General features: G+C 49.6%; 2 protein-coding genes across 2 annotated transcripts; both read left to right on the top strand.

Annotated features, from left to right (window-relative positions):
* Window positions 1–496: 496 nt before the first annotated feature.
* BCR38DRAFT_473486 (uncharacterized protein) lies at window positions 497–3,015 on the top strand. The gene is made up of 5 exons (XM_040862942.1): window positions 497–1,009; window positions 1,060–1,098; window positions 1,172–1,473; window positions 1,753–1,881; window positions 1,940–3,015. Exons 1-5 carry the CDS (start codon window positions 988–990, stop codon window positions 2,732–2,734), a joined length of 1,287 nt encoding a protein of 428 aa, XP_040717166.1. The 5' UTR covers window positions 497–987; the 3' UTR covers window positions 2,735–3,015.
* Window positions 3,016–5,766: 2,751 nt separating this feature from the next.
* BCR38DRAFT_366527 (P-loop containing nucleoside triphosphate hydrolase protein) lies at window positions 5,767–11,013 on the top strand. The gene is made up of 7 exons (XM_040857236.1): window positions 5,767–6,415; window positions 6,469–6,546; window positions 6,616–6,643; window positions 6,699–6,786; window positions 6,844–6,898; window positions 6,956–10,504; window positions 10,561–11,013. The coding sequence occupies exons 1-7, from the start codon at window positions 6,260–6,262 to the stop codon at window positions 10,585–10,587; spliced, it is 3,981 nt and encodes a 1,326-aa protein (XP_040717165.1). The 5' UTR covers window positions 5,767–6,259; the 3' UTR covers window positions 10,588–11,013.
* The last annotated feature ends 1,585 nt before the right edge of the window (window positions 11,014–12,598 follow it).

The following is a 12,598-nucleotide window of genomic DNA, read 5'->3' as shown; positions in this document are numbered from 1 at the left end:
TGTTATGAGAGTATTTGTCGTGGATGACAAATGATGCCAACTAGCACCAATGACGTCATAATGTGAGATATTACCAAAGCAAGTTTGAGTGTATACTCGGAACGGGACAACTTGCCAATCTTGAATTTGTACTAAACGACAGCCACTGCTTACACTGCAGTATATAAATGACTCGCATATTACCAATGATTGGGGATATTGAGGCCTGTGGAATATAGCCTCAATAACATCGCTGGTTTCTTGTTGCAAGTAGCGATTCACGAGGACTGCGTGAACCAAGGCTCAGGTCTCAAGACAGGGCACACAGATTTGTCGCCCGACTAGAGAATACCACGAGGTTCTCGATTATATATGTATACTTACATAAAGTCTGACGGAGTGCGCTTAACATCATAAGATGATACGTGACCCCATGGGGGTTGCCCTATAGCTAGAGATAAGATATAAAAGAGCTCTGCCAGGCCAGAATAGCTGACCTGGCCATCCTTTCCCAATACAACAATTCACACCCCATATGCACTCGCATCATAAGATTAGTTCCCAAGTTATCGAGTTTTGTACGTACCCTGAGGTATTAGCCGCTTACCAATCGGATTTGACTCAGACTTGGTAATCTGCAATTTGAGAAAACTAGCCTATTCTGGCATCCTTGCCGCTGCCATTGTTTAGGGCTGCAGGCTCTAAAAGCATCGGAATTTCTAGTTCTATGCGTGCCCTACATCACGATTCATAACCCGGCGGGGGCCCGTACAAACCAGAAAGAGCTCAATCCCTACCTTGGTCAGATCTTAAGGATCCAAAAGTTTTGCTGAGACTTCCAGGATAGTTCTGAAAAGCGAGCCACGGTTGGTCTTACGAATTCTTTGGCTAACGACTCATTGTCGTGGTGTAAGCCCAACTAGGAAGGGTTCATCAAGGTGGCCACACCAACTCCTCGGTATTATACAACGGGCTGTACGTTAGCTTTCCCAAAAAAGTACCACCAATATGGGCCGCCCGCCGACAAGTGGTAATATTCCTCGACGTATAAGCAATAAACCTAGCTAAAATCAGCTGTAGGATACTGTGACACCTGTCGAAAGAGGAGGATCAAGTGCGGTAAGCGCCAACCCACCCCCTCTCATGAATGTAACCCTGGATCATGACTGATACTGGTATCACTCCTTGACAGATCGAACCCGCCCATCTTGCCAAAGATGCTTCAAAGCCGGCTACGTATGTGAGGGCTACAACCAACCCCTGCGCATCCAAAACCACGTCATCGGCACCGACGCGGGCGGCAGCCAGCGCCTCGTCCGTGCCACGGGTTCCACAAGCACGCTGAAGCAGGGCCCACCCTCAGAGCTGAGTCTCATTGCCTTCCAGGAGCAGATGGCTTTCTCGCATTTCTTCTCCACTTACCGCTGGGCGCACTTCTGGCGGCCTATAATGAAGACGGCGGAGCCGGATGGGGGTGCGGCGGTTGACTACACGGTCAGTCGGGCCATCGCGTATGGACATATGGGGATTGAGCACGAGAAGGAAGAGTTACGGATGAAGGGAACGCAGCTTTATGGGTAGGCGCTCAGCGAGGTCCAGAAGGTTGTGAAAGGGGGGTCGAAGGATAGGCTGGCGCAGCAGACTACTTCGATTATTATTATGACTATGTATACTGTGGGTTGTTCTCCCTTTTCGGATTTTCTCTGATTCCTTCTCTTCACATTTAAACCCCTTCATCCTACCGCCAATCTGAGCATTGACGAAATTATCCAGTGGGCGGTTGAAAGGAGTCTCGGCCTCGCCCACAACCAGGGTGTTGCACAGATACTCCAACACTGTGGTCCAGAGTGGTTTCAAAACGAGCCTTTCCTTACAATATTCAGGTCGTGCAGAGCTCTACTGGTGAGTGTGTATCTTTATTTCACGACTACTGGCATTGTTAATACCCCTGGGAATCTAGATCTGTCAAGGATTTGCCTCAAAACAATCATCATTTCTTGCGGAAGGGCGATGGAAGACAGTTCCGTGGAGTCATGCCCCGAAAACGTCTGAAGACCAACTAGTCGACATTCTCGCTGAGCTACCTGATATAACCCGACATTTCGCTATACCAGGTCATGTTCTCGGACCTAAAGATAGAGCGGACCTGATTGTTAAATCCGACAACTTGTCAGCCCAGCTTGCAAGGTGGCGATCAAAATGGGAGAACACTCATCAGGGGATGGCAATCGAAGTACCCCAGGGACTTGACACCTCGGGGATCCTCGAGCCGGTGCAAGAATTGCTGTCAACAAGCATCGCGTTCCGAGGCTTGGGTCCGGCCTTGGAGATCTTCAACTACAATGCCTCCCTCATTTATCTCATGCGGCTTCGGCTTCTTATGCCCGATACATTTGATCACCTTCGTTCACTGCCTCCAGTCGACATGGACTACGTCAAGCAGACGGCCGGCAAACAACGACAGTCACCACTTCTCTTGCCCGATGAAACAAAGTTTCTTCTTCAACCAGCAATCGAAGCTTTTCGAATACTACCGTACCTGCAGGAAAGCCTTACTAAAACCAATGTCAAAGTGATGGGTACTTTGGAATCAATGGGAATATTGTACAACTCAGTGATGGATATGCCAGAGCTAGCATCTTTACTGCCATTACTGGACAGGATAACATTCTTTCAGGATGGACAGAGAGAGTTGGCGGCATTTAATCTTCCTGCATGGGTTATTGGAAGGGATCATCCATTTTCACAAGAGTAGATTATGCTCTTCGACTTTAGATAACTGTTGATTTCTGCCTCAAAGCTTCTGGTCGTTCCCTTCGTAGACACGGCAACTAAGAAATCCTCAAATAGGGGTTGAATACTAGAACAGAAGCACAGAGCTGACGAGATAGTTAAAAGCAAGGATTAAACAGTATCCTTAATTATTATTTGGCATTGAGGCACGGGATGGAGTTCGCTCCTGACAAGAGTGAGCTAATGCACTTTACTAGGGTCCGAGAGCCGTTGCCGCAAAGTATTCGCCTTGGGGACGCCACAGTGTCGCCGGTAGTCTCAGCGAGGTTCCTAGGAGTCTGGTTCGACCGCAAACTGACGTGGCACGCCCATGTTGAGCCTGTTAAAACAAAAATGGCAACTCAAAAGCTAGCCCTGACAAAGCTAGTCAATATGTCGTGGGGCTGCGATCTTATACGGGCGAGGCTGTTATATACGGTGGTTATCCGTAGCGCGATCGCCTTCCGGGCGACTGCGTGGCATACTATAAGTGAGGAACCGGCAGGGCCAGCTAAGAGCCTGATGGGGATACAGAACGAGTGCCTCCGGGTAGTCTGTGGCGCCCACAAAGCGACGCCGGTTCGCCACCTGGAAGCAGAAGCAGCAATCCCGCCACTAGACCTCTATCTTAGTGCCCGGGCTGCTAAGTTTGAAGAACGGCTACGGCTTAGCGGGAAGAGAAATCTGCTTCGCAGCGCGAGCGCTAAAGCGTCACATATACTCCGGCAGGATAGGCCGGCGAAGAGGAAGCAGGCGTCGCAGCTACTCCGACCGGCAGGGTACACTATGGAGAAGGAGGCCCGGGGCTCCGAGTGGATGAGTGAGGAAAAGGAGGTCCTGGCTGCCCTCCTCGGCCACTGGAGGAAGAGATGGCTCACCGGAGCAGAGCATCACGATCGCCAGCGACGCGCCATCGCTGAGGAACCGGAGGGCCCTTCGATGCAGATACCGAAAGGGGGCAAGTATTTCGGCCTGAACCGACTGGAAGCGTCTACGCTGTGCCAGATGAGGACGGAAAAAATAGGACTAGCAGCTTTCTTATTCAAGACAGGGGCTTTTGGCGTGTACTCGCCGCTATGCCGCTGTGGCGACGCCCCTGAGACGGCAGAGCACGTAATCCTCTTTTGCGGGCTGTTGGAAGGACCGAGGGAACGATTACGGGCCGCTATCGCACCACGGCCACTATACTCTCGCAGAGACCTCGCAACGGCAACAGGAGAACCAGTAGTTAGTGGGACTATTGTAAGGTGGCTGCTAGGGACGGGTCGGACAGCTTCAAGGCCCAGATAGCATCGATCTTCTCAGGGGGACTTTGTTGGTAGGTTGAGAACCAACGTAGTATGGTAGTGAACGCAACGCAGTCGCCAATAGGGCGAACCGACGACGCAGCGTATGTATTTAGTCCAGCCATTAGGGCACGGTTTGACATACGGGAGTACTAGTAGAGGTACCGGGGGCTTCGAGCCTACGGCGTATTTAATAATAATAATAATAATTATTATTATGAAGTCAGCCTAAACTACTTGATTACCTAGTATCGGTATTCCTGTGGTCATTATAGTACTGCATTTGTTCCAACCGGTATGGCCACAATCTGTGTCTTTCTGGACTGAAATGCGGGGGGGGGGGGTGAACCTTATACGGATCATGTACATTTACTCAGAGCAATCAGCTAGCTCTATCAAAAAATATTCTCAATTCACTGCACGAAGTGGTCGGAATCTCATAAATGTAAGTATTATAAGTATTACGTGACACAGGGGATTGCCCTGTAGTTATAGATAAGATAAGATAGGGCTGTAAGGGTGCCAGTCAGCCTAAAAGGATCCTCAGCTAGCCAGCTCGCTAACCAAGCTTTCCTATAACATACATCTTGACCCCTATATGCACTCGCATCAATTAATAATATGTATTAAAGGTAGAGTCGTTGAGTATTACTAGCCCTTACTAAAATGTCAGATGAATACTGAAACGGGGTCGGGCGGTCCGTAGGATATACCTACCACCTAAAACGCTGGCAAGACGGCTCTGTCACTAGCAAGTTCCATCGGATCAGACGAAGCTCGAAGTGCTGGTTGTAAAAGCGAAACTTCTACGCGTCTTTGACTCTGGGTACGCAGGTTGGTCGGATGTGTCCTCTGTATCGGTAATGGCATGACTCTCAGAGTAGGGCGTTTGACTCCAAGAGTTGAAATGAAGCTGTAACCGGCACTAGGTTAGCCTGATCAGAACGAAATAAGACCTTCTGTAGTTGGCAAGGCTGAGGTGAAGGTAAAGAATAAATTCTAGAAAAGCTGTGTCTGAATGTATATGAGAATGAATCGAAACGAAGTGACTGACTGAGGAAAGAAGATGATCGATGAAAACTGCCTCTGCGCGCTCCTTTTTCATGCCTCTTTCGCTTCGTCGTTCCTGGCTGCCGCATGTCTGATTGAAGAAAAGAAACTCTCCCAGTCCCAATCACCTTGTTACACTGAAGTCCGGCCTTGCCCCACTACAGACTTTAGTGGAAATTGCGTTTGTTCAGTCTCTTATTTATGCATTTTCGTCTGATATGGACATGCGACGTGCTCGGGGAAAGCTGCCAACGGTACGTGCGAAGGTCAACAGGGCCCGGGGACCTTATACAGTTAAAATTTTGTCGCTAACAGCTCCTGTAGAATTTTTTCCATTCTCGAACATAGAAACCGCCTATACTGGCTTGGTTAGGGTCTCGCTCCCTTAATTCCGCTAGTAACTATTACTATGGCGATAGGTCAACTTTGGTGGCTTCAGCAATTGACCTGACTGCCATTGCAACGCGAACTTTGTGCTTTCTTTCGGGCATAAGCAGAGCCCAAGATTTCGGTGGCTGATCAGTGAATTCGGAGTTTCGATCTTTCCGACTAACCCGAATCTTACTGTCCATGCACACACTGAGCAGTGAATTCGGGGTTTCGATCCTTCCGACTAACTCGAATCTTACTGTCCATGTAAACACTGAGTGTTTGTAGCTCATAATGAGTCGTCGACCAGGTGTGTCATAAAATGGCGGGATGAACTTCTAGCTGGATATTGGTGGTCGGTCTCGTTTCGATATCGAGCTCTGGAACATTTTCTTGCTAGACACAGTGAAGACAGCATTCCATTATCCCGCAAATGAAGAAAGAGGAAATAAAAGGAATCTTGGCTACTTCGCAGCTCCTCGTCCAAACTTTGAAATTCTGGAAGCAAGCTGAGGGAAGGTGTCCCCAACTGCCTGCCAAGCCTCTCCAAATTCTACAAGGGTCGCGAGCAGGGTGGTGACGACTTACATTCAATTTTTACGACAGCTCCTCCACCCTCCTTCAGCTTCTCTTCTTACAACTATATTCTTTGCGTTGAGTGGTCTGTCAGCGCCTTCCCCTGTTGCGACTTGATCCAGCGGCACTTCATAGGTCCACGTCGGGGCTTCTCTTTCCGCTCAGTCTTTGCTTACTTCTGGGGGTGCTCATAAGTAAATGAGCAGTCAAACCGACTTATCAACATAATGCCAAAGGCCAGGGCAGACCCTAAGGTCGTGGGCACTGCAGGTGCCACCGAGACCAACCCGCCCACAGCCAAGTCCAGTATGAGTGAAGACGAGTTGGCCGCACACGATGCCCAGCTGAAATCTGAACGAGAAGCCAGATTCAGCGATTATGTGGTGAGTGCACAAGAAACGCACCAGAAAAGGGTCGAGCTGAATATATGGCACAGCGTGTTTTCTCATATGCGAAACCATGGGACTTTGTTCTGATGGTTATGGCGGCTGTAGCTTCTATTGGAGCCGGTGTCGTAAGCACTCGCAGCCGATCGTAGTACCGGAAAGGGGCCGTCACTGATATGATCGTCGACGCTTTACAGACGATGCCTCTGTTAAACGTCGTGTTTGGTAAGGCATCTAGCACCGTCTTGCTTGGAAGACAGTTTACTGACCACTGTCATAGGTCGACTCGTTGGTGACTTCAATGGATACTTCATGGAACCGCCTAGAGCGACGCAAGCTCAATTCGACGCGTCTCTTAATCGTAATTCGTGTGTGGTTCGATATGTATCTCCAGGATTGGCGCCATGCTAATGGTGATCCCATAGCTTGTACATTTTTGCTTTGTTCATCGCGAAATTCGGCTTGAATTATATCGCCAAGGTAAGCATTTCCCCGACATTCTGCTCTTTCTTTTGATGTAACATCTCGCGTATACAGTTCTCCTTGCGCATGATCGGGATCCGCATGTCAGCCGGCATTCGACTGGACTACCTCAAATGTCTATTCAGCCAAACTATCCACGTTCTGGACTCGATGCTGCCTGGTGCGGCGGCCGGAACTATCACATCAACAGCTAACACGTTACAATTGGGCATCTCGGAGAAACTTGGAATCTTTCTTGAGTTTATGGCGACCATCATTGCTGCCATCGTCGTCGCTTTTTCTACTAACTGGGCACTTACCCTGGTGACTTGCTCCGTTCTCCTGTTCATCCTCCTATCGTTAGGGATCACGCTTCCACTCATCCTCAAGGAAAATGCCAAACAGACTGCTGCCGAGACCAAATCTTCTTCATTAGCCAGCGAGGCTTTCAGTAGTATTCGCATGGTTACCGCATGCGGAGCTGAGGCACAAGTGGTCAAACGGTTTGCTGCGTGGGCCGACGTAGGCCAGCGGCATGGTCAGCGAAGTGCGATCCCGATGGGCACCCAGTTTGGTCTAGTCTTCTTTGCTTTATATTCAGCTTTCGCGCTGACGTTCTGGTATGGCACGAAGTCATACAGCGAAGGACGTGTCGGAGATGTCAGGGACGTCGTTGTCGTGTTGATGTCGGTGATGCTCATGGTCATCTCCCTCGAGAGGATATCAACCCCTCTTCTGGCTATCAGCAAGGCCATGGTAGCTGCTTGCGAATTCTTCACGGTGATCGACGCCCCAAAACCCGATCAGGGTGAACTCAGGGGGCCGGATGTCTCGGCGACGAACGACATTCACTTCAGAGATGTTCACTTCGCGTATCCGACTCGGCCACATGTAAAGGTCCTCGATGGCTTGAACTTAGTGATCAAGTCTGGAAAACTTACCGCAATTGTTGGGCCTTCAGGGTCCGGGAAGAGTACCATTGTTGGCTTGATTGAGCGCTGGTACACGTTGCACAACCAAATCGTCATTGCAAAGGCTGTTGACCCGGAGCAAGAGAAGAAGAAAAAGCTGGAGCAAAAGATGATGGAGAAAGCCAAAGGTAAGGCAAGCGACGAGGAAGAAATGGTGCCGGTCATGAATTCCGAAGAGATTGGCCCCCCTGTCGCGTTGAAAGGATCTGTGTCGACTTCGGGTCATGAACTGGATGAAATCAATTTGAAGTGGTGGAGGTCACAGATCGGACTGGTCCAACAAGAACCCTTCCTGTTCAACGATACCATCTACAACAATGTCGCACACGGGTTGGTTGGTTCCGTCTTCGAAAATGAGAGCGAAGAGCGCAAAAAAGAGCTTGTCATCCAGGCTTGCCAGGAGTCTTTCGCGGATGAGTTCATCGACAGGCTACCTGATGGCTACAACACTGCAGTTGGTGATTCAGGGACTAAACTCTCTGGCGGTCAACGACAACGTATCAGTATCGCTCGCGCAGTCATAAAGAAGCCCAAGATCCTTATCCTCGACGAAGCCACCTCGGCCATCGATGTTCGGGGAGAACGAATTGTGCAAGCGGCACTGGACAAAGTTTCCCGTGGGCGCACGACCATTACTATTGCACATCGGCTATCTACCATCAAGAAGGCCGATAATATCGTTGTACTCAAGAAGGGGCGCGTCGTCGAGCAAGGTACACACCGCAGTCTGCTAGAAAAGCAGGATAGCGCGTACTACGGTCTGGTTCATGCACAAAAGCTCTCCCTTGGCGAGCCAACCGAGGCCAGCGATTTGGATGAACCTGAAGAGGAGACCCTCGGGGCCATTTTGTGTCGCGAGAAGCATGTCGCCGTGTCGAATTCCGACAACAGAGAAGGTAAGCTCCAGTACAAGACTAAAAGTCTGGCTGGAAGCTTTGGGAGGCTGCTATATGAGCAGAGAAGTCGTTTCCCACAATACGGGCTGACAATACTCTTCTCAATATGCACTGCCACGGCATCTCCGGTGCAGGCGTATCTCTTCGCCAAGATCGTCGTCGTTTTCCAATATCCCCCTGAATCTGCCTCTTTCTCTCGGGAGGCTAATCATTGGTCGCTGATGTGGTTCGTCCTGGCATTGTGCGTTGGTTTCTCGTATTTTGTCCTTGGAGTTGTGTCGGTCCACCTAGCACACTACATCTCGGTGACGTATCGAAAGCAATATTTCCAGGGGCTGTTATACCAGAAGACGGCTTTTTTCGACGAGGAAGAAAATTCGATGGGAACACTTACCGCCCGGGTTGGTAGCGACCCGAAACAGCTCGAAGAACTCCTCGGCTTGAACATGGCTATGGTTTACAACTCCATCTTTGTTCTGCTTGGATCGCTGGCGATTGCTTTCGCCTTTGGCTGGAAGCTGGCTTTGGTTGCGCTATGTGTCACGGTCCCTTTGGGGTTGCTGGCAGGCTATTTCCGCCTCCAGTACGAAATCGAGTTCGAGAAGATGTACGGGGCAGTATTCGCCGAAAGTAGCAAGTTCGCTGCCGAGTCCATCGGTGCATTTCGCACGGTGGCGTCTATGACTCTAGAAGATACCATCACCACGCGCTATGACAAGCTTCTCAGCCATCACGTCGTCACAGCCCACAAGAAAGCCCGATGGACGACGCTGGTCTTCGCACTGTCGGACAGTATCGACTTGGGATGCCAGGCGCTCATCTTCTGGTACGGCGGTCGTCTCCTTTCGACCAAGGAATACTCGCCCCTGAACTTCTTTGTGTGTTACATGGCCGTCATCCAAGGTGCCAACGCGGCAGGCCAAGGTTTCGGCTACGGACCCAACGCAGCGCAGACCCGCGCCGCCGCCAACCGCATTCTCAGTGTGCGCGAGTCCAAGAACACGGACACCAAGGAAATGGCGCACATCCCCAACATCCAAGGCGGGGTCCAGATCGAGCTGAGAGACGTCCACTTCAAGTACCCAACCCGGAACGTGTCCATATTTAAGGGTGTCAATCTTACCATCGCAAAGGGCCAGTTTGCTGCCCTAGTCGGCGCTTCTGGCTGCGGCAAGACGAGCATCATCTCGCTACTAGAACGCTTCTACGACGTGAATCGTGGGAAGATCCTCGCAAACGGCATTGACATTACGGATTTGAATGTGTACGAATACCGGAAGCACCTTTCACTCGTCGCTCAGGAAGCCAGCATTTTCCAAGGCACGCTCCGCGACAATATTCTCCTCGGCGTTGATCCCAAGAAGGTCACGGACAAGGAGCTGCATGCCGTCTGTCGCGATGCGTCAATCCACGACTTTATTATCTCGTTGCCCGATGGATACGACACCGAAGTAGGCAGCAAAGGTGTGTCGCTGTCTGGCGGCCAGAAACAGCGGGTATCCATTGCACGCGCGCTTGTTCGCAGGCCAAATATCCTGCTCTTGGACGAGGCGACAAGCAGTCTCGACTCGGAGAGCGAGAAGCTTGTCCAAAAGGCATTTGAAAGAGCGGCGCGTGGGAGGACCATGATCGTCGTTGCGCATCGTTTGGCCACGGTCCAGAATGCGGATGTCATATTTGTGCTGGGCGAGGGCAAGGTGTTGGAAAAGGGCAATCATGCTGAATTGCTGAAGAGGAAGGGGGTGTATTGGAATATGGTAATTTGCTCCTCTTATGACAATCGCTGGGCTTTATTAACGTTTTTTTTTCGCAGTGTCAGAGCCAGGCTCTAGACCGGTAGGGAATGGGGATTGTGTAGAGACAATTGGTATTGCGCTTGTTTATCATGGGATTTGGTCATCGGGTTAAAAAGTCTTCACTTCTCTTATAACATATCGGTATACGAAACAGGCAGATATCATATAAGACTCTGCGTACCCTCATCTCATCTTTGCATGTTATTTACTTCAACCTTTAACACATAGCCCAGGAAGCCGCCGCTATAAGGGTTTCAAAATTTCAGGACACATTGGCATTGGATTCTTTTTGGGGTGACTTAAATGTCACGGTTACTCCAACTGAATTGTCCTATGGTACTCATCAGGAGGATAAAGTTGATGACTCTGAATGGATATCGATTTGACCGCTATGCCTGCTCTACGCGTTATGCTACGTAGGTTAGTATCGAGAGGCTCTTTAAGGTACTCTCACTCTGGAGTAAGCGAGGAAGGAATGGTCTGATCCATTATCAATACTAAAACTTATGCCGCGTTTGACCTCGGGCATAATTGTCGCGCTCAATCCGGCAGGATTAGCATAAGTGGTATTAATTAGATTATCGATCAGTAAAGTGTATAAGTTAAGGGCTATAACGTAGTCCACAAGCGAACGGGTCACCCAACCGAACGGGTCACGCCCATAGCAAAAAATAGAACTAAACTTCCTAACTTTACCACGCAACTAATTCTCGATGGATTCTGCTCAAAAAGAATCTCAATTACTCCTTGCAACTCAGGCTATCAGAAATGACTCAACACTTAGTATCTGATGTGCTGCAACAATCTACAAAGTCTCGAATACTACTCTCCAGGCGCGTCTTCAAAAACGTCAATCACGTCGCAATATCGAAACCAACGGTCGGAATTTAACAAAACTAGAAGAAAATAGGATTATTCAAAGGATAATTGAGCTAGATTCGCAAGCATTTCCTCCCCGGCTAAGTGCTGTTGAAGATATGGCAAACCGACTGCTACGCGACTCGCATATCACAAAGGAGGACTTTCTTCCGGCATTTTGCGACGCGTTCAAGAAGAGCCTGACCGAAAGCAATATTCGTGCAGGCTTTCAAGGGGCTGGGCTTGTGCCTTTAAGCCCAGATATTGTTATTGAGAAGCTGAATGTGAAATTACAGACTCCAACGTCCTCCCGGCCCCCTACGCGGGAAACCCTTCCTTGGGCTTCTCGGACGCCAAACAACCCAACCGAGGCTATTTCGCAATCCGAATTTATTAAATCTCGAATTGCCAGGCATCAAAATAGCTCCCCGACGTCAATTTACGATGCTATCGATCAGTTTTCGAAAGGAGCGCGGAGTATTATGCATGAGATGGCTTTACTCCAAGCTGAGGTCGCGGAACTTCGAGAGGCAAATGCTCTAATTAGCAAGCGGCGCAGGGCCAAAAAAAACACGAGTACGGCTTGGAGGATCACTTAATTCACAAGACGTACAAGATCTTCAAGATCAAAAGGACGTTGCGCAGCAAGTACAGCAGGAAATGCGTGGAAATAGCGCTGGATCAAATCGTGGCCAGCCACGGCAACGGCGCTGTGGCGTATGCGGGAAGACCGGGCATAATGCGCGAACCTGTCAGGTAGAGATAGAATCATCTGGGCAAGAGTATTCTGAATAGTTTTAATTGATTTACGGCGTTGTGGTTGCGAAATCGTGTTGAATTCCATGTTTTGCTAGTTGGCGTGACCCGTTCGGTTGGGTGACCCGTTCGCTTGTGGACTACGTTAGTTATAAAGCTTTTCTACCTTTTAGAAAATCGTCCTGAGTATTGGAAATTGAGGCAGTATGGGTGGTGTGGAAGTGACACCGTGCCGGTTAAGGTACTGGGGTCCGATTGACTAGAAGCTATCTCCAACAAGTTGTTGGTTAACTAAGAGTTCTTCCGAAGATTCATTTCAGGTGAAGTCAAAGTCTTGACATCAGACTCTGGATCAGTCTTCCTGTGACGAATGCGTCGTGCCTACCACCTTGATCGCAGCAAAAACATCTCACCGGAGCTGTCAACCACGGAAGTCACCAC

Source organism: Pseudomassariella vexata, assembly GCF_002105095.1.
Source record: "Pseudomassariella vexata strain CBS 129021 chromosome Unknown BCR38scaffold_5, whole genome shotgun sequence".
Taxonomy (NCBI): domain Eukaryota; kingdom Fungi; phylum Ascomycota; class Sordariomycetes; order Amphisphaeriales; family Pseudomassariaceae; genus Pseudomassariella; species Pseudomassariella vexata.
This window is presented reverse-complemented; position numbering and strand designations above follow the sequence as displayed.

Coding starts and splice junctions, on each gene's coding strand:
- BCR38DRAFT_473486 (XM_040862942.1), top strand. CDS start 988: ATGGGCCGCCCGCCGACAAGTG. Junction 1,010..1,059: donor GGGCCGCCCGCCGACAAGTG/GTAATATTCCTC, acceptor AATCAGCTGTAG/GATACTGTGACACCTGTCGA. Junction 1,099..1,171: donor AAAGAGGAGGATCAAGTGCG/GTAAGCGCCAAC, acceptor ACTCCTTGACAG/ATCGAACCCGCCCATCTTGC.
- BCR38DRAFT_366527 (XM_040857236.1), top strand. CDS start 6,260: ATGCCAAAGGCCAGGGCAGACCCTAAGGTCGTGGGCACTGCAGGTGCC. Junction 6,416..6,468: donor CCAGATTCAGCGATTATGTG/GTGAGTGCACAA, acceptor TATATGGCACAG/CGTGTTTTCTCATATGCGAA. Junction 6,899..6,955: donor GCTTGAATTATATCGCCAAG/GTAAGCATTTCC, acceptor TCGCGTATACAG/TTCTCCTTGCGCATGATCGG.